The sequence below is a fragment of the Erythranthe guttata genome, chromosome 12, assembly GCF_056151865.1.
Source record: "Erythranthe guttata isolate IM_541 chromosome 12, IM_541, whole genome shotgun sequence".
Classification (NCBI taxonomy): domain Eukaryota; kingdom Viridiplantae; phylum Streptophyta; class Magnoliopsida; order Lamiales; family Phrymaceae; genus Erythranthe; species Erythranthe guttata.
The window spans coordinates 18080536-18105038 of NC_142544.1; the positions used below are offsets into that span (position 1 = coordinate 18080536).

At 32.9% G+C, this 24503-nt stretch overlaps 2 protein-coding genes across 5 annotated transcripts; both read left to right on the forward strand.

Annotated features, from left to right (window-relative positions):
- The first annotated feature begins 549 nt into the window (after positions 1–549).
- On the forward strand, positions 550–12836 carry SEX1 (Pyruvate phosphate dikinase, PEP/pyruvate binding domain-containing protein). 4 transcript variants are annotated; one of them, XM_012992613.2, is made up of 33 exons: positions 550–820; positions 1408–1707; positions 1884–1925; positions 2049–2158; positions 2256–2334; positions 2723–2814; positions 2895–3048; positions 3549–3773; positions 3953–4291; positions 4377–4484; positions 4595–4693; positions 4800–4931; positions 5010–5104; positions 5835–5969; positions 6214–6376; positions 6469–6558; positions 6773–6958; positions 7209–7271; positions 7353–7415; positions 7500–7559; positions 7658–7810; positions 7943–8026; positions 8826–9002; positions 9089–9195; positions 9430–9643; positions 9736–9839; positions 10007–10142; positions 10309–10434; positions 10885–10995; positions 11305–11577; positions 11824–11916; positions 12112–12227; positions 12399–12836. In XM_012992613.2, exons 2-33 carry the CDS (start codon positions 1432–1434, stop codon positions 12601–12603), a joined length of 4410 nt encoding a protein of 1469 aa, XP_012848067.2. In that variant the 5' UTR covers positions 550–820; positions 1408–1431; the 3' UTR covers positions 12604–12836. The 4 variants fall into 4 exon arrangements, with proteins under 4 accessions (XP_012848067.2, XP_012848069.2, XP_088683054.1 ...); XM_012992615.2 differs by having other exon boundaries at positions 562–820; positions 5013–5104; XM_088826928.1 differs by having other exon boundaries at positions 734–958.
- Positions 12837–17667: 4831 nt separating this feature from the next.
- LOC105968142 (hypothetical protein) lies at positions 17668–20752 on the forward strand. The gene is made up of 7 exons (XM_012992764.2): positions 17668–18405; positions 18529–18615; positions 18703–18918; positions 19022–19186; positions 19286–19339; positions 19504–19650; positions 20186–20752. The coding sequence occupies exons 1-7, from the start codon at positions 18208–18210 to the stop codon at positions 20561–20563; spliced, it is 1245 nt and encodes a 414-aa protein (XP_012848218.2). The 5' UTR covers positions 17668–18207; the 3' UTR covers positions 20564–20752.
- The last annotated feature ends 3751 nt before the right edge of the window (positions 20753–24503 follow it).

Here is a 24503-nt window from a genome sequence, read left to right on the forward strand (position 1 = left end):
TCCATCTTATTCCACAATAGAAGAATTTACGATACCAGTTAAGCTAAAATTTATATACAAATAAAATAATTAAATAATATTAAGCAAGAATTAAAAAAACATAAAGAACAATGAAACATTGCTTCAAAGTGTTAAATATCGGAATATATTGATTTTTTTTCTGACTAAAATATCGCAAGAAATTGAGGTAGTGTGCATTTTGCCGTGAGATATATATTATAAGGGTGGACTTAGCAAATTTGAAAATGTTAGGGTGCACAACGCCAAACACCGTTAAATCTGGGGTGCAAAGCGCAATATACCCCTAATCAATCACTCACCTAAAGAAATTGCCCATCACACATTTATTACCACCTAGGTAAGAATATTACTTAGTCATCCATTAAATTCCGACATATATAAAAAAATACTACTTATTTTAATTTCAATGAAAATAATTATTGAAAATAAAAATATGAAAATAATTATTAGTTATTACATATTAGTCCCCAAAGAATCTGCGAGTATGAAAATATCCAACAAAACCCAACAAAGCAGGTCGGTAGTCACGGACCCACGCGCCCACGGCCCATGCCCTAAGCACGTGACTAATCTCGAAACCGGGACTGCCTCATTTTCTCGTGTACCTCTTTGATCTCGCCACGTCACCCAATTGTTCATGATAATATGATCATTAGTAACGTATTAACACCGGCCCCTTCCTCTGTACGTTTCCCCACTCTCCACTCCAATCACAGCTTCACATTTTCCTAAACTTTTAATTTCGCACAGAATTTCGTATTTAATTTGCGTATTGTACCTTCGTCGTAGTTTTGCCGAGGTAAATTTTACTTTTGATTGAGTTATTTTTGTTAACACATTTGTGCGGAATTGGATATTTTGCGAGTTACTGGGTTTTTACGCTTTTGATTGAATTCTTCTGTGGAGTTGTTTGGAGCTGATCGATTGCATGCTAAGTGTATGTTGAAATGATTGAATTACCTTTTTTTTTTTTTTTTTTTTTTTGGGTTTTCGAATTTCAGAGCAATTTACTGTATTTTGTATGTGACATCCGTTGTCCTCGGAGTTAACTGGTTAAGTTGAATTTTGATTTTAATTTTTTCGATTTTGTTTTGCTACAATGTCAGAATTTTGTCTCGTGTTTATGTTTCTGTGCGATTTTATCGTTCTCTCGAACGCGGATCTATGATGTATGTTCCTTGAAATGGTGATATGTTTGGTGAATTTGGATTAAGAACTAAAGATGAGTGATTATGCAACTGTGATGTTATGTCTCTGTATGTTGGATATATTTTAAATTCTTTATACTTCTGTCTCTGAACCGCGGTGGGTACCTTTTTATTTTTGTTTTTCGTAACTATATTCTGTTCGACAATATAAATATTGACTTTGGGTTGTGATTTCTAGAGTTAGTCTTACGATTGAGAAAACATGAGCAACACAATAGGGAATAACTTGCTGCATCAGAGTTTGCTTTATCCGACTGTATTAGAGCATCAGGGTCGAATCAATTCTTCGACTTGCATTGGAGGCAATACCTTTTTCCAGGCTCAAGCAACTTCACTGACACAGAAATCTTCTATATCAACCGAGTTCCTTGGTAACAGACTGAAAGTTCGGAGACATAAATTAAAGATGGGAAAGTGTTGTTCTAGTTCAAGATCAAGATCAACTCGGGCTGTTTTAGCTGCCGATCCGTCATCTGGGGTAATAATACAAAACTTTTGAGCTAGTAATTTTTTTTCTTTTTTGTGTGTACGTGTGTATGTGAGTTTAGCTTGTAGCGTACCTATTGGTGATTACGCTAGGGATAGACTGTGATTGATAAGTAAATTAGTTTGATTGTTTTATTTACTATTTATTACTTTTTAATTTTCTGGCAGCTTACGGAGAAGTTCAACCTCTATCAGAATGTCGAATTACAGGTATCCATAGTTAGACTGATTTTGAGAATTTTGGGTACAAGTGGATCTCAAACAACCATATACATGGAGAGAATAATCCTGCAAACCACATATACTAACATTAAAATGATGGGAACTGAACAGGTTGATGTAGAGCTTCCTCCTTCAGGTTCTACTTCGGTGGTGAATATTCAAGTTACAAGTGGAATTGACAGCCTACTTTTACACTGGGGAGCAATAAAAAGTCATACCAAGTAAGTTCAATTCGTGTAAGATATCTAGTTAATGGCAAATGATATCTTTCACCAAACTCGCAAATATTTATCATTATCTATTTCTTTTTTTGGTTAGAAAATGGATACTTCCTCACCACCGTCCAGTTGGAACTACGGTGTATATGGACCAAGCACTTCGGAGTCCTTTTGAGAAAGTAAGTTTCAAATTGGAGCTTAAGTTCAAATAATATAATGCTATGTGTGGAAAGGTTGCCATTCGCTTTTGGCCTTTTCTCATTGCATTCATGTAGCATTAATTGTTTAAGAAATATTTGAAATTATTTTGAGATTTGAGAATCCAAAATTATCGAAACTCGTACCAATATTTTACTGCTACCAATATTTTTTTCTCCACAAAAATACAAACAATCATTACTTATTTTCAAAATCTTTTTCCAAAATACCTCAACTCCCAAAACAAAATTAAAATCACCCTTGGAAATATTTCCAAACATGGCATAAGGGAATTTTATAAATTCAGTAATTACTTCGTGACATGCCCGTTACATGACAGCTTGTTTTTATCTGGTAATCTCTTCTTAGTCTGGTTCAAATGCTGTACTGAGGATAGAGATTGATGATCCATCAATACAAGCCCTAGAGTTTCTTGTCTTTGACGAAGCCCAGAACAAATGGTAATGAACATTGTGTTTAAAAACTTACGAGACATTCTTTTGAAACATGTCGTTAGCAGCCATCCTTCTCATTTCCACAGGTATAAGTACAGTGGGGGTAATTTTCATGTTAAATTGCCTAAGAGAGAATCAAGATCTCCAAATGTTTCAATTCCTGAAGAACTTGTACAAGTACAAGCATATTTGAGGTGGGAGAGGAATGGAAAACAGAATTACAGCCCAGAAAAAGAGAAGGTAAGTTATTTTTGTTAAGAAAGTTGAGTACAAGTTCCTATATTTTATTGCTCAAGTTAATCTGATCTTTTTCTGTTTGATACACAACACGCTTTTGGTGTCTTTTTGCTTTAACAGTCATTTATCTATTTTCTGCTTTCTAATAATGAGAAATGATGGACGTAATGTCTTATGCCCATTTTAGTATATGGAATTGCACCACTTGCGATTGGGAAGTTTGTCAGCAATCAGTGCTTAGAAACTGTTTAATATTTGCTTATGCTTTGATGAATGTCTAATCAATAGATCATTTTTGGCTTGTTTAAGGGTTCTGGCCCTGGATAATATGGCCAAAAGGGTTCAAAAGTTTTTTTCCCACTTGATTGATGTTCTGATCTTTTGCTAAAACAATTATATAATTTTATTATAATCTGAAAAATTTCGTCTTTGTTTCTCTCTCTTTAAAAAAAAAAATTTGTTACTTACATGGCTTTTGGTAATTGAACATATATTTTAAACAGGAGGAGTTTGAGGCAGCTCGAAGGGAGCTATTGGAAGAAATTTCTAGGGGTGCTTCCATACAGGACCTTCGAACAACGTTAACGGGCAAAAAGGATACAAGTGAGAGTAAAGAGCAACTTGTTTCTGGATCAAAGAGCTCTATACCTGAGGATCTTGTTCAAATACAATCATTTATAAGATGGGAGAGAGCTGGGAAGCCAAATTATTCTCCAGAACAGCAACTTGTAAGTTTCAACATCTTGCATATGCTTTGTGAAGTTAGTTAAGTAATTAGGATAGGAAAACTGCACTGCATGTAACTCACATAATGCATGTTGACTGTTGCTGAACACTCAGGGATATGTCCTCTCCTCTGATATTTGTTCATTACTGCCCTTTTATCTTAATTTATTCAATTTAACAGAAAGAATTTGAAGAAGCAAGAAAAGAGTTGCAAGTTGAACTAGATAAGGGTGCTTCCCTTGATGAAATACGGAAAAGGATAACCAAAGGAGGGACGCAAGCTAAGGTTTCTAAGCAACCGGAAAAAAAGAATTATTCTACTGGAGAAAGAATTCAGCGCAAGAAAAGAGACGTCATGTCGCTTCTCAGTAAGTTTGATTCTGTCCCTGTAGAGGAAAAAATCTCCTTAGAACCGCCAGTGCTCTCTGCAATTAAGCAGTTTGCTAGAGAAAAGGAAGATCACATTGATGGTCCTATAGTGAACAAAAAAATTTATAAGCTTGCTGATAAGGAACTCCTGGTAAGCATGAAATATTTTGTCAAAATTCACTTGGAAGTTTTGCAGTTGAGTGAACATTTTATGAATCTCCTTTCGATTTCTGAAGGTACTTGTCGCAAAGTCCTCTGGCAAGACAAAAGTTTATCTGGCGACAGATCTTCCAGAGCCTGTTGTACTGCACTGGGCTTTATCCAAAATACCTGGAGAATGGACAGTACGTTTATAAGCTATTTAATAATATCTATCCCCAGACAAAGCTGGAGAACTCGTTATATATTATTGTAATCTAAGAACTTAAAAGATGGCTGGATGTATATTATACAGGCACCCCCTGCAACTGTGTTGCCCCTTGATTCAGTCTCTTTAGACAAGGCTGCTGAAACAAAACTGGCTATCATTTCTACCGATAATCAACCTGACAAGGTCTGCAAATGAGATTTCAGTTATTCTCTCTGTGGCTATATCATAAGGCTATGGTTCAAATTATTGAGCTTTGTAGGAATAATTTATTCCTAAAAACTAATCTCAGGTCCAATCACTAGAAATCACCATTGAAGATGACAGTTTTGTGGGGATGCCATTTGTTCTTTTGTCTGGTGAAAAATGGGTAAAGAACGGAGGGTCAGACTTTTATGTTGAGTTGAACACTGGTTCTGTGAAGGTACAAAAGCTTGTTATCTGAATATCGTGGCCTAATCTTATTTTATTATACATCTCTTTCAATTTATTTTTTGCACAGAAGAAGGATGCTGGAGATGGGAAAGGAACATCGAAGTCTCTGTTAGATAAAATAGCCGATTTGGAGAGTGAAGCCCAGAAGTCTTTTATGCATCGGTGATTTTTTTCCCCCTTAATTCTAAAAGTTGACTCTGGGCACTCTTTCTCGTTTTCCATCATTATTCTTTAATTGCCAAATGCCAGATATATATTCTTAAGATATGAAACTGTTCTATTACAAATTAGTTATTCTTGCATTCAAATATATTGGGATTCAGATGATATTATAATTACTTTTTGGATTTGTGGATTGGATTCAATGCAAAATATGATAGATGCTTTATTTTTGACCTTGTAAAGTTCCTTATTCCGCATTTAGCATTATAACTTTCTAATATTGTGATTATTTAAAGCGTGTAACTGCAACATAGAGAGGTCGTCATTGTCGTCTGGTTTTTGGGGCTTGAACTTGTAACATCAGCTGAGACATATACGATACAGATTTCAGGAACCTTAATAATGCCTGCCTCTTTAATTTTGTATATGCACTTCAAATTGGGCTGAGCTCACATAACTGCAAGAGAAACTTATATTTAAACAATACCATGCATGCTATTTTGGAAATCGACATGTGTGGCCCCTAGCTTGGACATCTCAAACATAATATCAGTACCTGGTGTAGAGGATAAAATTCCGAACTCGCTGTCTATTTCCCATGAAAATAGACCCGTTAATGTGTTGAGATACCATTGAATATGTTTGTGGTCCCATCACATGTTTCAAGTTCTAGGGTCTAGATGATTTAGTGTGTTACATTATAAGAACAACTTGAAACTGTATTCTGCAGATTCAATATCGCAGCAGACTTGATGGAGCAAGCAACTAATGCTGGTGAACTGGGGCTTGCTGCGATTGTGGTGTGGATGAGATATATGGCCACAAGACAACTGATTTGGAACAAAAATTACAATGTAAAACCACGGTAAGATGCTTTTTTTTTTTTTGCTTTTGAGATGTATTTTTCACACCTGGAAATTTGCATCATAACTTTCTGTTCTTCATAGCAGTATTGCATATGGATTTTACAAACAGTTTAATCTCTAACAATATTTATTTTCTCAAATGTTTTTGAAGAAGAAAGCTCATCAGCCTGTTTCACTAGTGTTGTTTTTCTAGTACGAGTAATTTGTTCATTCTAATTGGTTGCTTTGATACCTGTGGCACAGAGAGATTAGCCAGGCCCAGGACAGGCTTACGGACTTGCTACAGAATGTCTACAAAAGTTCCCCACAGTATCGTGAAATTTTGCGTATGATTATGTCAACTGTTGGTCGTGGAGGTGAAGGAGATGTTGGGCAACGGATAAGGGACGAAATATTAGTCATACAGGTCTTTTTCTTAAGTATTCAACTTGTATCCTACCTTTCGATTTGTGGAGATTCGAATTTGATAACGTTGCGTTGGTTTCTATTCGATCTCAGAGAAACAATGAATGCAAGGGCGGAATGATGGAGGAATGGCATCAAAAGCTACACAATAACACTAGTCCTGATGATGTAGTAATCTGTCAGGTATTCATAATATCAATGAACAATCTTGGCTGATTTGAATGTTTATCTTTATGTAAATAGGTTGCTGCATATAATTCTAATTTCATCTGTTGCAGGCATTCATATGTATCTCTAATCATATTTCCATCATTTGTGGGCATTGATATACAATTATATTCACATTCCATCTGTTGCAGGCATTGATATATAATTATATCATGCGTCTCTGCTGCAGGCATTGATTGACTATATCAAGAATGACTTTGATATTGGTGTTTATTGGAAGACCTTAAATGATAATGGAATAACTAAAGAGCGACTTCTTAGTTATGACCGTGCAATCCATTCTGAACCAAATTTTAGACGTGAACAAAGGGATGGACTTCTGCGTGATCTTGGACATTACATGCGAACATTGAAGGTTAGAACATTGATCGCAAAAAATGCCTGCAGAGGGGTATTTTGATAGTCTTTATTGGCTAGAGGAGCTAACATGATAGATTTTCTGAACAGCTTTACTAGAAGTTATGTTTTGGATAAATTTTGAAGTTAGATAATTCCTTCTTTTTGTCTGATATCTTGAACAGCTAAAGGTTCTTGATGACAGCATTTTCCTCCTTATTCATTCATATCTTACTTTTCTTCTCTTCTTTTTTCAAAAAAAAATGCAGGCGGTTCATTCAGGTGCTGACCTTGAGTCTGCCATTGCAAATTGCATGGGCTACAAAGCTGAGGTAATTTCTCTTAATGTAATTCTTTAGCAACTTGTTTTCCTTTCTTTGTAACTCATCTAAGCAGTCATTAATTTCTATCAGGGACAAGGTTTTATGGTCGGGGTGAATATAAATCCAGTATCTGGCTTGCCATCGGGATTTCCTGTAATTCATATTCTTCAATATTAAAAGACCCTTCGAATAAACAAATATTGCAATATTTTCTTAATTAATTATATTTGGGAACAGGAACTACTTCAGTTTGTTCTGACACACATTGAAGATAAACAAGTAGAATCCCTTCTTGAGGTATATCAAAATTTTGTGGTTCTCTCCCCCGATCCCATAATATGAAAACTTATCAAAGCATATTGAGTTTGTTAGTGGGAAATGGTTCTTATTCTCAGGGATTGCTAGAGGCTCGGGAAGAGCTTAGACCATCACTGTCCCGGCCAAGTGACCGTCTTAAGGATCTTATATTCCTTGACATTGCCCTCGACTCTGCAGTGAGAACAGCTGTAGAGCGTGGATACGAAGAACTGAATAATGCAAGTCCTGAGGTATGCTTCAACTCTGATTTGTGTCTGTATATGCTTTGATAATTATAACTATCTTCAAGTACATTTTTGTGAATCAAATTCTCCTCCTTTTATGGATTCTTTTCGACATAACATGTTTCTTAATTTCTGCAGAAAATCATGTACTTCATCTCCCTTGTTGTTGAAAACCTTGCACTTTCAGTGGACAATAATGAAGATCTCATTTATTGCTTAAAGGTAAGCTTCAATGAAACCATAGTGCCATATTCTTTTCAGATTTCTGATTTACAGCTGCTTAGCAATATTTTTTATGGATCCTTATTATGTGCATGAGATTATCTGCAGACCCCCCTGTAACTTTTATCATGATAACATATTCTACATAGGGGTTCATTTGAAATTTTTAGGCAATTGAGGAATAGGATAGTTTTTCTGTAGGTAATGTACTTGTTTAAGTTCAGAGAAATGAAAAGGTACATCAAACAGTTAGAACCTAGCTACAACTTTCAGGGGTACCCTGAAAAAAAACAACGAAATTTCAACTTCAAGCTTAGTAATTGGGTAGCAGTCCCAAGTAGCATACTCAACCAAGGCATGTACTAGATAAAACACTATTGAAAAGTAATTTTAACCTGCAAATTTCACCCAGAATTACATTATAATGGGATTTTTAATTATCTTAGGAAAATAAGAGCGAGTAGCTTGTCTTTTCTTTCACTTCTGCCACGACCAGTTTTGAGCTCATATATGGTCTGAGTAAGTTGATTAGAGATGAGAAAACTTATAAACCACGTATCTGCAATCTCTGACTTTAATTTAGTGTAACTGGAGATGATATATATTGAACTAATTATAGAGTGATAAGAGAAAGAACAATTGACATGAAGCTAGAAGGAAAAAACAGGAGTAGGCAGATGAACTAATGATTTTCATTGCGTCATTGGCGAGCAATATCATTATTGTTATTGTATATAGGTGTCTTTTCCAGTTAACAGAAAATTTCATTAGCTGATAATTGTTTCCCTTTTTTACCAAGGGGTGGAATCAAGCTCTAAGCATGAAAAAGAGTGGAGATGGTAACTGGGCATTGTTTGCGAAATCAGTCCTCGACAGGACTCGGCTTTCACTTACAAGTAAGTCGGAGTCATACAATCAACTACTGCAACCATCGGCAGAGTATCTAGGCGCGCAGCTCGGGGTGGATCAGTCAGCAGTATGTTATCATGGAAACCTTGTAGTCATTTTTAGCACCTTCTCCCCTTACTTTTTAAAGGCAACATCTGTAATTAACCCATGCAGGTCAGTATATTTACTGAAGAAATTATTCGAGCTGGATCAGCTGCTTCACTGTCCTCCCTTCTTAATCGACTTGATCCGGTTCTTCGGCAAACTGCTAATCTCGGAAGGTTGATATAATTTCATTACTTTTAGAAAAAAATATAATTCTTAATTTAGATGAATCGATTCAAGTACTTTGTGATTAGTGTGATTCTTCAAGAATCGCAGTGCCAAGAATCCACTTTTTTCTCGATCCGAGTATTTGGGTTACTTGTGCTATTGCATGGATACAAGAAAACACAGTTTTTGAAGTCTATTTGATATGAGTAGTTTACTGATACATGTTTAATGTTCCGAAACAGTTGGCAGGTTATCAGTCCCATCGAAGCTATTGGTTATGTTGTTGTGGTTGATCAGTTGCTTTCCGTTCAGAATAATTCTTACTCAAAACCAACAATATTGGTGGCAAAATCGGTGAGAGGAGAGGAAGAAATTCCTGATGGTGTAGTAGCGGTACTTACTCCAGACATGCCTGATGTTTTGTCCCATGTTTCTGTTCGGGCAAGGAATAGTAAGGTTGTTTTCTAATACCTTTTTTAATCACCTAGCATGATTGTTCAGATCTAGAATATCTAGTAACATACCTAATATTTTTCTCATTTTTGTAGGTTTGTTTCGCCACATGTTTTGATCCCAATATATTGGCCAGTATCCAGGCAAGTGAAGGAAAGTTATTGTGCTTAAAACCTACATCTGCAGATGTGGTATACAGGTAATTTCAGGATATACCAAATTGCGCAAAATATAAAATAAAACAGTGGTATTTCAGTTATTATCTTCCTTTGTTCACATGTTTCATAGAAACCTAAACTTAAGACTGCATAATTCATATTATGTGAAGGTGGACATTGATGCTTACTTTTTGCAATATCATTGTAGCGAGATGACAGATGATGAACTCTTAAGTTCAACTAACTCAAAGGATGATGTTTCATCAGCGCCATCTCTGACTTTAGTTAAAAAGAAGTTTTCTGGAAGATATGCAATCTCATCGGAGGAATTTACAAACGATATGGTCAGACTCTTATTTTCATCTGATAGTTGAGAAGTTCCTCTGTTTCTGTTTCCTGCCTTCTAATTCCATGTTCCTATACATTAGAGTCTTAGAGGAAAAAGTTACTTTGGCGATTAAATTTGCATCTGTTAAGCTTATATGAAGTGCATGACTTAAATTTGTCCAGGTTGGAGCCAAATCACGCAATATTGCAAACCTTAAAGGAAAACTTCCATCTTGGGTTAATATTCCAACTTCTGTCGCCTTGCCATTTGGTGTTTTCGAGACAGTCCTTTCAGATGATTTAAACAAGGTAATACTCTTTTTCGACATACATTCTCATGCATTTCCATTTTATTTACATTGCCCACCTGATACCCTCAACTTCAGTTTTTTCAAAGAATACATACTTTCTAATAATATAGTGTCCTTCTCACTAAATCTGAATGTTGGAATAAGCCTCACCTTGCTTGTAGAAGTTCCATTGGTTCTGTATGAGGTGCTCGGCGGCTCTTCCTTGAGCAAAAATATGAGATTTAAAGAAATTCGACTGTTTCAAATTAAAGCCATAGTTGGTTGAAACTAATATGTCTGCCCCTCATCTAGTTTGCAAAGTATGGGGGATTAGTGTCTATGAGAATTGAGTATCTTGTAAAATAAAATCTGGTGCATCTAAAAGGAGACTTCATTTCAGGCTACTGAAACATGCGAACTTAGTCAATAAATCTTTTGAGTTGTTATATAACTCGAACCTGTTTTTCAGGCTGTGGCAAGTAAGTTGGACATTTTGAAGAGAGATTTAGATGAAGGAAACGTCGGTGCACTTGGTGAAATACGAAACACCGTTTTAGAACTTTCAGCCCCGCCACAGTTGGTACGTCTCCTTTCGGCAGCTTCATTTATTTCCTGATTTATGCATTTGTGATATATAAGATGGAGATACACATATACTTTGTGTTTTTTACTTTTGCTTGGAAATATTTCTCCCAGTAATGTTGAAATTTTATTACTCAAAAGTTCTGTATAAAAATCCAGGGTCTAGAGTCTAAACCTACAATTAACCCAGAGTAAACTATTATTTGGTGTAAAGACGAATAGGATTAAAAACATGGCAATGTTGAGAAAGTGAATCATTTTCGGACACCAATGGCAGCTGTATCTTACATGAGTAACATTGTCCCAGATTAAAGAGCTTAAAGAGAAGATGCAAAAATCTGGGATGCCTTGGCCTGGCGATGAAGGTGCACAGAGATGGGAACAAGCATGGATTGCCATAAAGAAGGTATGGGCATCAAAATGGAACGAGAGGGCATACTTCAGCACAAGAAAAGTGAAACTCGATCACGACTATCTTTGCATGGCTGTCCTTGTCCAAGAAATAATAAATGCTGATTATGCATTTGTTATCCACACCACTAATCCATCTTCTGAGGATTCATCAGAAATATATGCGGAGGTACATATGTGACATTCCTGTTTCACTCAATATCGACTTTTAAAAAATACCGATGAATGCGAGGGACATAATTCATCATCTACTAAGAATAACCACATACATCCAATGTACGTAAAAATAATCCATAGCTGGTTAATTGATTAAGATGAAAATCAGTTCATTAGATGACCTCCTGCTGCAGGAACTTGTGTTTAATTTTTTTTTTTTTAATAAGGTAATGCTTGATTTTGTGTGTTTCTTGAATAGGTTGTCAAGGGGCTTGGAGAGACACTAGTGGGAGCTTATCCAGGTCGTGCGTTGAGCTTTATCTGCAAGAAAAGTGACCTTAACTCTCCTCAGGTTTGAAGCTACATCTGGATATGTCTTCTTTTAGATGACACAATACAGCGATGATTTTCAAACAATCTTTTTTTTTTTTTGAAATAGATTTTCAAACAATCTAGCTGGCGAAATTGTGATCGTATAATTATTCATTCATGTAGTTCGTATGGCGACATTTTATTGACTGTTGAAACTTCCTTGAAACCTTTCTAGGTTTTGGGTTACCCCAGCAAACCCATTGGCCTTTTCATAAGGCAGTCCATAATTTTCCGATCAGATTCAAACGGTGAAGATCTAGAAGGTTATGCTGGTGCTGGGCTTTACGACAGGTAATGTTTAGAAGAAAATTCAACTTTACTCTTTTCATAGCTGTTATCGGTTTTGCCAAATAGAAGTACACTTTTTGTTAAAGAGCAAGCAAACTTAATTTAACTCGACAAAAAATATTTATTTCCATTGCATGGGATCATCTGAAGTAATTATTGTTTCTAATGTTGCAGTGTCCCAATGGACGAAGAGGACAAAGTCGTGCTTGATTACTCATCTGATGCATTGATCAACGATAGTAAGTTCCGTCATGAAATTCTGTCCAGCATAGCACGTGCTGGAAGTGCGATCGAGGAACTATACGGGTCTGCTCAGGACATTGAAGGTGTTGTGAAGGACGGCAAAATTTATGTTGTCCAAACAAGGCCTCAAATGTGATGATTCATAATCATTGGCATATGGTATCTCTATTATGGAAACCCAACCATCAAGCATCTGCTATAAAGTTTGGCTGATGATTTAGGTTGTGTGGCCTATAATTAAAGAGTCGAGTCGAGGTAGTATTATCTAGAAAATAATAATAATAATTGCGTGTACAAGTACTACTATTTATGCATTGCATAAATACCCTCACTGCATTTATTAATCATCATTGGAATTTGGAAATAAAACTATATATCAGCAATTCATGTAACATTGTTCAGTAGTATGATTTCTTGTCCACATATGTACCGGCGGTGACACCAACAACCAAACATACACCGGAACCCTTTTCTCAGATTAGAATCACGCAGATTAGGTAAACTCACTCTGTTGTTTCACGTACTTAAAAGTGGATCTTGTTCTCACAAAGAAGGGTTGAGATCTAAAACTCGAAAGAGATTCGAGTTTGTATGTCACTACCCCTCTCTCTCTCTGAATGGTTTACTATATAGACGAATTGTCTCCAAAATAGAGAGCAAAAGTAGTACAACACCAGAAAATTCCAATGAGAATTCAATATGGTGGTACGGCGAGAAGAGAGAGAGAGAGCTAAGATGATCATATTTTCGGGTTGAGACGATGATCATATGAGATAGCTGAGAGAGAATCAACCGTCAAGATCAAAGGATCAAAAAAGACTCTCAAGTCAATGAATGGTGGGCCGATTTAATGGACTGAATTCTTGATTAATTCAATTCGGCCCAAAATCCAATATATACAACTGAGGCCTACTAAAATAAATTTAGCAGCCCATTTTGTAGATCACATAATTCCTCTGGTCCAAAGAACATATGGTGGGCCGTGGACGTCTTATTAACGGTCTTGATTGAATCAAGCAAATGATTTTTATTTTTTTTCTGAATACGAGGATGATTAGTGCCACAGAAGAAGAAGATAATTGCGTTGACCAAATAAGTTAGGAACATAATCATGGATGATGATGATTATGTAGGTAGCATATGCCATGATGCCACCAGCCAAAAGCAACAATGTGCAGGACCAACCAAACACTCATTCTTCGTTTCCCTATATATATATATATATATATATATATATATATATATATATATATATATATATATATATATATATACTTAATATACCCACACCCTTCTTCAATCATAATTAGGAATAATCTTTACTTTGGACCATACTTTGTGAGTTTAAAAAACCAAAATTATATTTATTTATAATTTTTTTTTTGGGGTGGATCACTCAGTGGCTAGGTGTTATCATGATTTTTGTATACGAAAAAGCTGAATTCAAAGTTGGGACATAATGATTGCTTAACACCAGTTTATTTAATATTACACTGTTCGTCTGCACTCTGTATATATCTGACTATATCGTCACCATTCATTTACATATACGAACTATATACATCGATTTGTTGTATATAGAGGAAAGGGATCGAAGACCTTATCCCCTATACGATGCATTTATCGAATGTTGCATAGATTTCACCGCGCATTGTTATTATGTGGAAGTGGACTATTGCAATTTTGAAGTGATTATTGTAGTGTTCTTTAAAGCACTATTAATGTATATCGTTCACTTAATATTACAATTTATTCGATTTGAAAGTGAAATGGCATTTGATTCCAACTTGTTAATTGTGCAGAATATTCTCTAGAATTAGAAATATTCGCTTCCAAAAATTTGTAGTCCATTGGTTTTGGTCCAAACCCTAAAAAGTATATGATCTTATCATCATTTTAATTAGTCAATCAATATATTGTTAGCTATATAAAATACTCATTATTTTATTCCAATTTCATGGTTGGAATTTGGAATTTTACATGTTAGCCTCACTCTTAGGAAATGCTATCTGCAAGAATATGAATCAATCCACATAACAAAAGTGAGATGCATATTTAGTATTCACTTTGTTCTTAAATACGTGTTGTTTTCCGTATTCGAACAAGTTTTGAAAAAAATAATAAATATGTCTTGATTTTAGAAAAAAAAAATAGATATTATTATACCAACATTCCCTTATTTACTATTAATGCACTATTGAATTCTAAAGTGACAGGTAATTTGAACGAAAAAAACTCTTTACATTGACATATATTGTGAAACAGATTGAGTAAGGGTATGTCTTGATCTTAATTAAGTTACCCTTACGCTTTTGTAGATGCTACATACACTCGGTGAAATGCAGCGGACGATTTTGCACCATTAATTTGCACACAATAACACACACATACCCATGTGTATGTGTGCTCAGTATGTAATTATTTATATAGATCTATAGTGCAAAATCATCCAATGTTTTTCATCAGACGTAGCATCTCATATTTTTTTAGTGCTTATAATAATAATTACACATACTTTTCACAAAACTAATGTGTTTGTTAACAACTTTAAGATATATTAAAAATACTTATATTTCTTTTATAATGAATATTATTGTAAGAACAAATTAATTAGGTAAGCATTATTATGAGTAAAACCTTAGGCATGGGAAAAGGTGGTCGGGTCAAACGAGAAAGCCCATATTTTCATTCTATATTTGGGCCCAAAATATGGACCCTTCTATTTTTATTTGTTTTTCCTTTTTTTTTTTCTCCATACCTTCACGCGCTCAACATATAATCATTATGATTGGTTTTGTTGCAAGTGAATTAAACAATATTGACAATTAATTATATTTTCTTTTATTTTTAACAAGTTAAAAAAAAGGAGTATGTTGACCTTATAAGACATCAAATCACTCCACACAATTAATGATTCTTTTATAAATTTTCTTCCTTTATTTTTTTTTTAATTGTATTTGTTATAAAAAGAGTGGAAATTTGACAAATTAGGTCGGAATTTTCATTTTCGGAAATAAAAAAAGACCGATTGGAATATATTGGTTTAATTCGAAAATTATGTTTCTCCCACCTATAATAAGAATAAATAATATATATTATTAAATTTTTGGTAGCAATTGTCCACGCGGAGAGGTCTGGGTACAGACGACCCACAATCGAATATCGTCGACGTTTGTGTATACTGAATGCACTATATAAGGATAAGTGTTTGCGCTTTTCCTAAGACATATTGATTTTATTTATTTAAATTGAAATCTATGAAATTAAAAAAAATTATATATTAATTTATTTATTTAATGCTACCAAAACACACAAGTAATTCCCTACTAAAACGAAAAATCCTCTTCTTGATTAACATCCTTTTTTGTCACGCCGGAGACAATTCGATTACCGGTGGGGCAAACCCCAATTAAAATTTAATCATGCTATATATTATTATAGTACAAGCTTAAGATTATATCTAGCAATTAGCAAATTCAATTAATTAATATATAATTTACTAATTAAATAATTGCAAGATTTGGATACAAAATCTCTGTACTCTCTATACTGAATCCGGACCAATCTAAACACACATTTTTTGTAAGTATCATATGTCATATATATGATAAAGAATTATACTCTGTTACATACAATTGGAAATCACTCTATTTCTAGCATTTTAGGGACCATGAAACACTAATATATGTGTATATATATGCAAAATATTAAAAAAAAAATTAAAAAAAAAATTAATGCTGTCTTGATTTGTTTTGTTGTGCTATATTTACAGACATATCCCTGAAAATTCAGCTTTTCTTATCACAGCATTCCTACTGCAAAAGAGAGGAAGACAGAATAGTTTGCTACAAATTTCAAATATATGTCTTACTCAAAACAATTGAAATAAGGCTAATGTAAATAATTAATTAGATTTTTTTAAATGTTATTAATGTAGAAAATTTGAATTTAAATTATAGTATAACACATGGACTCATAATTAGAAAATGGCACTTTTGTCATTTAATAAAAGAAAATTCCATATATATGTTGTCCCCTCTTAGGCCTAAAGCAAACCTAAGCCTTTTTGCAGCTTTTCAATCAAACAGCTTTCAAAGGAATTTCTGTCTACTTTGATCCTCTCCAACATGATTACATAATGTAGCATGTTTTTTTTTTAATTAATTAATTAATTTATGTATATATATTGGGTAGAAAATGAAATTGTAGCCAAATATATATTAATAATAATAATAATAATAATAATAATAATAATAATAATAATAATTGAAATGCAAAAAGTATAATTTGGACCAACAATAAAACTAATAATTAGTGGTGTTAAATTGTGTAACTAAACTATGTAAATAATAAACTTTCTAAGTAGTCTAATTACTCAAATTTCGTTGTAAAATTACATAATATACATATTTTTCGCTAAAAATTTGAAGTTGTGCAAATCACCATCACCAATCCACCATTCCAAATAAATTCTTAATAGTGTTTGTATATCATATATAATCCATACATACATTAATAATTTAATACTAAAAAAAAATCCATTACCAATAATAATAATAATTTAAAAAAAAAATATAGAAATGCGCATGCACATGCATAGATGGTTGTATAAGCACGCAGTGCAAATAAACATGCGCATGCCACAAACACACAGTACATCAATATTTTTGCTTCTCAATACAAAAAAAATAAAAAAAAAATTGCCTGCTTCAAGAAATAGTATATTATTTTATTCACATAATCCAGTAATTAAACATTAAATAATTCACTCTAATATTTCATTTAATTTGTTAATTAATTCTGGAAAATCTTAAAATTAAAAAAAAAAATTAAAAAAAAAAGGGGAATAAATAGAGGGGCAGCTGACATAAAGAACATCTAGGGAAGTGAGAAAGAGAAACATCAAAGGTAGTAACTTTGGAAACACAGACTCAACTGTAATTCCCATCTCTCCTCAAATCCAAAGTAAAGAATATTAATAATTATAATTATACAAACCACTACTCATTGCTACATTTCACACACAACCCTATTTAATTTAATTTAAATTAAATAAATATATATATCTAATAATTAAAATATATTTGACACAAAAAAAGTTAAAGTTTCCAGTCTTTGTATTGGAGACTGGAAACACACACACACACACACACACACACACTCCCCTCATTTAATTGCCGCATTTCACATTCATTTAAATAAATTAAAAAAAAATTTAAAGAAAATTATAATAATCAGTTATTGGTAAGAAGTACCTCCATATTTATATCCCCATCTCCACATGGGCAAAAACTCTAAAAATTCCACACACACACACACACACACATCATAATTCTTTTACAATTACCTCAGCCTAGAAGTTATACATTTGTCAGAAATATATTACAAAAAACCAGAGCATAGAAGCTTAGGGAGAAGCACTAAAATATACACAAGAAGTGCTCTATTAGTATTTCTTTATTTTATCTTTTTTTTTTTTTAAGGTGGAAAAAATGCTGAGACTACAGTGAGCTGTTGTTGTTTGCTTAGAATGGAGATTATGTACTGCTGTCTGAATTTAGAATTTGCAAATTCTGAGAAGACTTTCTGCTGTTTGGATCACAGAAGCAGACAGCAACAACTACTAATGTAAACACACACACACACACACACACACACACACACACACACACAAAAAGACATCTTTTGTGTTAAGAGTTTAAGGAAGAAGATTCAAGAAAACCCTCCAAGAAAACTAAAGATGGCTGCTTTCTGCTGCAATATATCTCCAATCATTGTCTTCTTCCTGTTTTTCATCTCCTCCGTTTTCCCGGTTCGATCGTCGGTGAATTTCAACGACACCCATCAGAAGTTCCGACCGGTCGACGAGTCGAAGAAGTTGAAGTTTATCAAAGCCCATCTCACCAAGATCAATAAGCCCCCTGTTAAGACAATTCAGGTGAAATAATCTCTTCATTCTTGATTTTTTTTGTCCTGTTATTAATTAAAAAAACCTCTGCTTTTTGTCCTGTTTTTAGTGTCTAATCATCTATTTTTGTTTTGTCTGTTTTGTTTTAAGTAGAGCCCAGATGGCGATATCATAGATTGTGTGTTATCTCATCAACAACCAGCCTTTGATCACCCCCAACTAATAGGACAAAAGCCACAGGTAAACCAAAAATAAAATAAAAATCCAATCTTTAATTTTTTTTTTGAACTTGAAGAAAATAAAAATGGAGTCTTGAATTTATTACAGGATCCACCAGACAGGCCAAACGGACAGTTACCAAGAACAAGAATGTTCGAAGAGAATTCACAAATCTGGAGCATGTCAAATGAATTCTGCCCACAAGGCACTGTTCCAATTAGAAGAACATCTGAAAAAGATTTTCTCAGAGCAAGCAATGTTAAAAGATTCGGCAAGAAACTCCGAAACCCTATTCGCAGAGATTCTTCCACAAACGGCCACGAGGTTAATTAGTTACTTAATTACATTCTTGTTTACATTGTCTGATTTTCTTGAAAAACAAAATTCATGTCTGATTAATTCAATTTAATTTTTGTATTGTTTGCAGCATGCTGTTGGATATGTGAGTGGAGATGAATATTATGGAGCAAAAGCAAGTATTAATGTATGGGCACCTAGGGTTTCAAATCAATTTGAATTCAGTTTATCTCAAATGTGGGTTATTGCTGGTTCTTTTGGTGATGATCTCAACACCATTGAAGCTGGTTGGCAGGTTTTTTTTTTTTTAATTAATTAATTAGAATTTAATTTTAATTTAATTAAATTAATTATGATGTAATTTTAATTAATTAATTATTATTTTTCCAAACAGGTTAGCCCAGAGCTATATGGAGATAATTATCCCAGATTCTTCACATACTGGACTGTAAGTAATTTTTGATTTAATATTTTTGAGTTGACTTTAATTTTAATCATTTTATTCAACACAGGCATGCAGATGATGATTATGATAGCTAATAAAATAATTAATTATAATCCCACTTGATTATTATTTTAATTAATTGATTAATTAATGTTGATATTATACAGAGTGATGCATATCAAGCAACAGGCTGTTACAATTTGCTGTGCTCAGGATTTGTTCAGACAAACAATAGAATAGCAATTGGTGCAGCAATTTCTCCTACTTCTTCATATAATGGTGGTCAATTTGATATTAGCTTATTAATTTGGAAGGTAATTAATTAATTCACTAATTCATAATTACTCATTTTTTGCTTTTTAAAAAAAAATAAAAGAAAGAAAATAATTAATTTTAAAAAAAAAAATTTCTTTATTGGGTTTGGGAAATGAGATTTGGTGGGTGGGAAAGAAAAGGGTGTTTTGGAGGTAATAAACTTTCATCATACATGTAGCTAACTGCTAACGTACGCATTATAGATACAATAATGTATTTTATTTATTTTACATTATAGTTTTAGTAATTACTCTATGGACACAATTATTTTTCCTTTATTGCCTTTTGTGCTTTCTAAGATTCTTTCCACGCTTCTTTACCAAGCAAAGATATTTCTCATCTGACCCATCCACTTTCTTTATTTATCATTTCAGTCCTACCCTATGTGCTAGTTCTCATTATTCCCACACTCATATTACCCTACTTACTATATTTACACAAAATCTTTATTTTTACAAAAACACCCTCTCAATATCTGCTTACAAAAAATAATGTCTACGATTTTTATTGAGTGGTTTTTTTGTAATTTAACAGGATCCGAAGCACGGGAATTGGTGGCTAGAATTCGGAAACGGAATCTTAGTTGGTTATTGGCCATCTTTTTTATTTACACATCTAAGGGATCACGCGAGTATGGTCCAATTTGGGGGTGAAATTGTTAATAGCCAAAGTTCGGGGGGTCACACGCAAACACAAATGGGGAGTGGGCATTTTGCAGGAGAAGGGTTTGGAAAAGCATCTTATTTCAGAAATCTCCAAGTTGTTGACTGGGATAATAGTTTAGTCCCTTTATCGAATCTTCGAGTTTTGGCGGACCATCCGAATTGTTACGATATACAAGGCGGGGTTAATAAGGTTTGGGGAAATTATTTTTATTATGGAGGACCAGGGAAAAATTCCAGGTGTCCTTGAAGAGAATGGTATATTATTTTTGCTTTTTTATTTTTATTTTTTTTATTGGGTGATTTTTAATTTTTAGGTTATTTTCTCTCAAGATGGAGTAATTCTTTGTATTTTCCTAGTGATCCTTTAAAATTATACCGCCTAAGGGTGTTGTAAATTGGTAAATTTGAAATAGTGAATATACTGTGTTTTTTCCGATCGTTCTTCTCGTTTAATATTATCAGTCAGTTTAGATTTCGAATACTTCTTTAAATGTATTTTTTCCTATTTTAACTTTATTTATTAAACTTTAAACTCTCTCTTATCACATTATTATGATTAAGGTTATTTTAGTCTTTCTAATGCTTGTTTCCTAAAAACAAGATACATTTATTGACATACTTAAAACTTGTGCAAAGTCGAAAAACGACAATTACGGAGTGAGTACTTCGTTCACTCCGTTTAACATTTCAAATTTAATTATTAATTTTGATTAAAAAGTTGTTCCCTATTTATGATGTCTGATTTTTCAATTTTGTCATATTGTATGTAGTCTACATATGCTTCTAGGGGTGAAAGTCGGATCAAACGGATCGAAATAGACCTTTTCGAAAATTAAATCAGATCGAAAATTCTAAATATTTTTTACATTATTCCAATTCCAACCCAAGAAAATTAAAAGTATCGGAAAGCGGAATGAAAAAATTGATTCCAAAATCAGAATTTTTCAGATTGAGGTCGGCAAAAATTGCAAATTGCGTTCCAACTTGCACCCCCTATATACTTTCCATAGCATTCAGCACCTCTGCATTTGCTTTAATTGTTAAAAACACCATACATGTTATTTTCATTAATTAGCAAAATCCCCCCCCCCCCCCCCCCCCCCCCCCCCCCCCCCCCATTCAATTATTTTGACAAACTACCCCCTAAAAAATCATCACTTATAAGATTTTTATATTTTGTTAATATTATTATTGATAATAAGAAAAGATTTAAAGAAATTCGATATAATACATTTTTAATAGATGTGCCCAATGAATACTTCACCACTACACTACATTATCAAATACCTCCAATCACATGTAAAAAAAGTCAAAGGTGCATCATTTGACTTGATTTACAAGCAAATGGATATATAATAAAAATAAAATTATTTAGTAGTATTATTTTGTTTAAAAAATAAATAATTGTATACTCCAACTACAAGTCATTTATTACTGACTACATAATGTAAATAAATAAATGTGAAATATTATTTATTATTGTTGACTTTGATAAAAAGCCTAGTGAAATTATTTGATGGAAGCAACTCACAATTACTGTCTTCTTAATGAATCCACCGACCAACATTTTTGTACCATTTGAATAGACTCTTCATTTTTCCAACTTTCATTTTTTTTGACTTTGCCAATCTTTTGTTCCTAAATATTTACTATGCTGCACAGCCGACCACAACTACCAAAATATAAAATAAAAAAATTAAAAAATATATATTATTATTTTCCAAGTTTATTAATTAGACTCGCCAATATTTTTCTTTTTCAAATTACAATGTTAGATAGGTTTAGGTAGGGGTTAAATGAACTCGATGAGGCGGCTAGACTAAAGCTCGAGTTCGAGCCCATCTTTAGTTGTTCACGAGCCTGCTCGCAAGCTTAATTTATATATATATATAGATTTATTTTTTATTTTATAACTTTTTATATTTCATAGAAATAATTTATAATATAAACTAAAACAAATATTATTTAAAAATTAGAAAAATAAAAATATAAAATATAAAATAAGCGGAACTCGAGCTCGAAAAATCTGACGAGCTCGGCTCGTTTACATCTCTAGGTTTGTGTATATTATGCTACAGCCCATTTCAATTATGGGCCTGGCCAGTTTCTATTAATAATATTTATGGGCTTAATTTAAGTTGGGCCTAAATGTTTTCGGGATAATAGTTTTTGGAGGAAAAGAATTAAGTCCAACATAAATCATTAAGTGGAAATTTGGACTAATTTTCAATTGTAGATACAAATTTCAATTTTGTATCGTTCAGATAGGCATTGACAAATGAATATATATATATATATATATATATATATATATACATGCATCGGAATATATATCCGAAGACAAATAGCACATGGAATTAATGATCATCACTTGCACATGCCATTCATCTTCTTTGTTCTATATGTTACGACCAAATATATTCCAACAATCTTAAATAAATAATTTATAATTTTTTTTTGAGTAACAAATTTATAATTTATTAAAATATGCATTAATCATTTTCAATGATATAGAAATGAAATAAAATGATGCCAATATCCACCCAATCATATGAATGGATACACTGAAGATTGAGCTCGATTGGTGATCGATCAATGCTGACGTGGAAGAATACTAATAGAAAAGACGATCATATATATTGTGTTGATATCACATAGAAGAGATCTTCCAAGTAGAAAGAAAGCAATTAATACACTCAAGATAGAGAGAGAAGCTCTCGGTTTTTCAGTCGAGAATAGAGTGAGAAAAAAGAGAGAGAGTCTGACAGAAAGGATCGCCATTGTTGCTCATTTTTCGATCCTGAGCTATGAGATAGTGATTTCTTGAGAGTTGTATTGTAATTATAATCTCAAACTAATCATCGATAAAAGTAATTGTGGTGGCTGCTCTAAAGTGGATATAGATCTCACTCATCGAACCATAGTAAATCATGTGCATGTTAATTTCTTAGTGTGTGTGGGCCCGATCATCTTTAACACTTATTTACTTTTAGTTTCTCTTTCCGGGGAAAAAAAGAGAGAGAAAAATTGACTCGAACCCCTATAAAGTCTTAGTATTATTTTCGAAATTTCGCCCCGAAGCCCTTTATATATATATTTTGCTTTATTAAAACAGTATGTCGCAGATCGGAGGGCATTATGTATGATGTGTATTTTTAATTTTATATTGAATTAAGTATGCATATTTAAATTTTAATTAATATATAAGAAAATACTAACTAATTAAGGTTTAATTAATGTTTTGTTTAAGCTGCATATGATATGGAGTAAGAGTCAAAGACACATAACATGCATCGAACCAATTGTAAATTATTTGGAGATGATAAAAAAATAATAGTTCAATGATGAGTTAAGATTCTTTTTCTTGCATGGATCAAGTCTATGACGTCAGCTGATCAGATTAGATTTTAGTGAGTCTAAACTATAGTACAAGTAAGCAATTTAATTTCTTGATATAGTATATAGTTTATAAGTATATGATAATAATAGAAAATAATATTCAATGTCAAGAGGATAATGCATTATAAAAAGTTATACAATTTAAAAAATTGTCAAAAAAAAAAAAAAGAAAATATAAAATAAAATAAAATAATTGCAATCATGGAATGTCGAAACTTTGTCCGCGGCAAAATTACCGGGCTAAATATCGACAAATTAGTTTCGCTCGAATCTGAAAACTATTCCGATCCAATTTTTATGGTTCGGTTGATGGTTGATAACCGAATATTGAGTTTTGAAATGGGTCGATTGATATACGTTAGTTAAAAAAACATATATTTTTTTTATAATTTCAATATTCACTTGAAAGAAACCAAATCCCTCATTTTATATTTTTTTTAATAATTTTTTAATGAATATAGTTAGTTCACCCATAATTATTATACAATCGGCTTTTAATAATATTAGTAACTATCAACCGACCGATTATAAATGGGTTGATCAGAAATTTCGCCCCAACCTAATGGATCAGTTAAAAATTCATTATCCATCTGAAAATATGGTCAGTCTCATTAAATATGGTGAGTCATGAGTCGATTGATGAGTAAAAATCAATCCCGTACGAACAAGATTTTAATCACTTGCAAATATTTTACATGAACAAATTTTTTATTTAGTATCTATCCAAAATCTTGTCAACGCCTATAGTCCTTATTCTTCGGAAACCTTAGTAATTGCAAAAATATATA

What these genes read in the sequence shown, in the direction of transcription:
- LOC105968142 (XM_012992764.2), top strand. Translation starts at nt 18,208, where the DNA reads ATGGCTGCTTTCTGCTGCAATATATCTCCAATCATTGTCTTCTTCCTG. An exon ending in CCCCTGTTAAGACAATTCAG is followed by an intron (nt 18,406 to 18,528) that starts GTGAAATAATCT and finishes TGTTTTAAGTAG; the next exon opens with AGCCCAGATGGCGATATCAT. An exon ending in CTTCCACAAACGGCCACGAG is followed by an intron (nt 18,919 to 19,021) that starts GTTAATTAGTTA and finishes TATTGTTTGCAG; the next exon opens with CATGCTGTTGGATATGTGAG.
- SEX1 (XM_012992613.2), top strand. Translation starts at nt 1,432, where the DNA reads ATGAGCAACACAATAGGGAATAACTTGCTGCATCAGAGTTTGCTTTAT. An exon ending in CCGATAATCAACCTGACAAG is followed by an intron (nt 4,694 to 4,799) that starts GTCTGCAAATGA and finishes AACTAATCTCAG; the next exon opens with GTCCAATCACTAGAAATCAC. An exon ending in TGAATAATGCAAGTCCTGAG is followed by an intron (nt 7,811 to 7,942) that starts GTATGCTTCAAC and finishes TAATTTCTGCAG; the next exon opens with AAAATCATGTACTTCATCTC.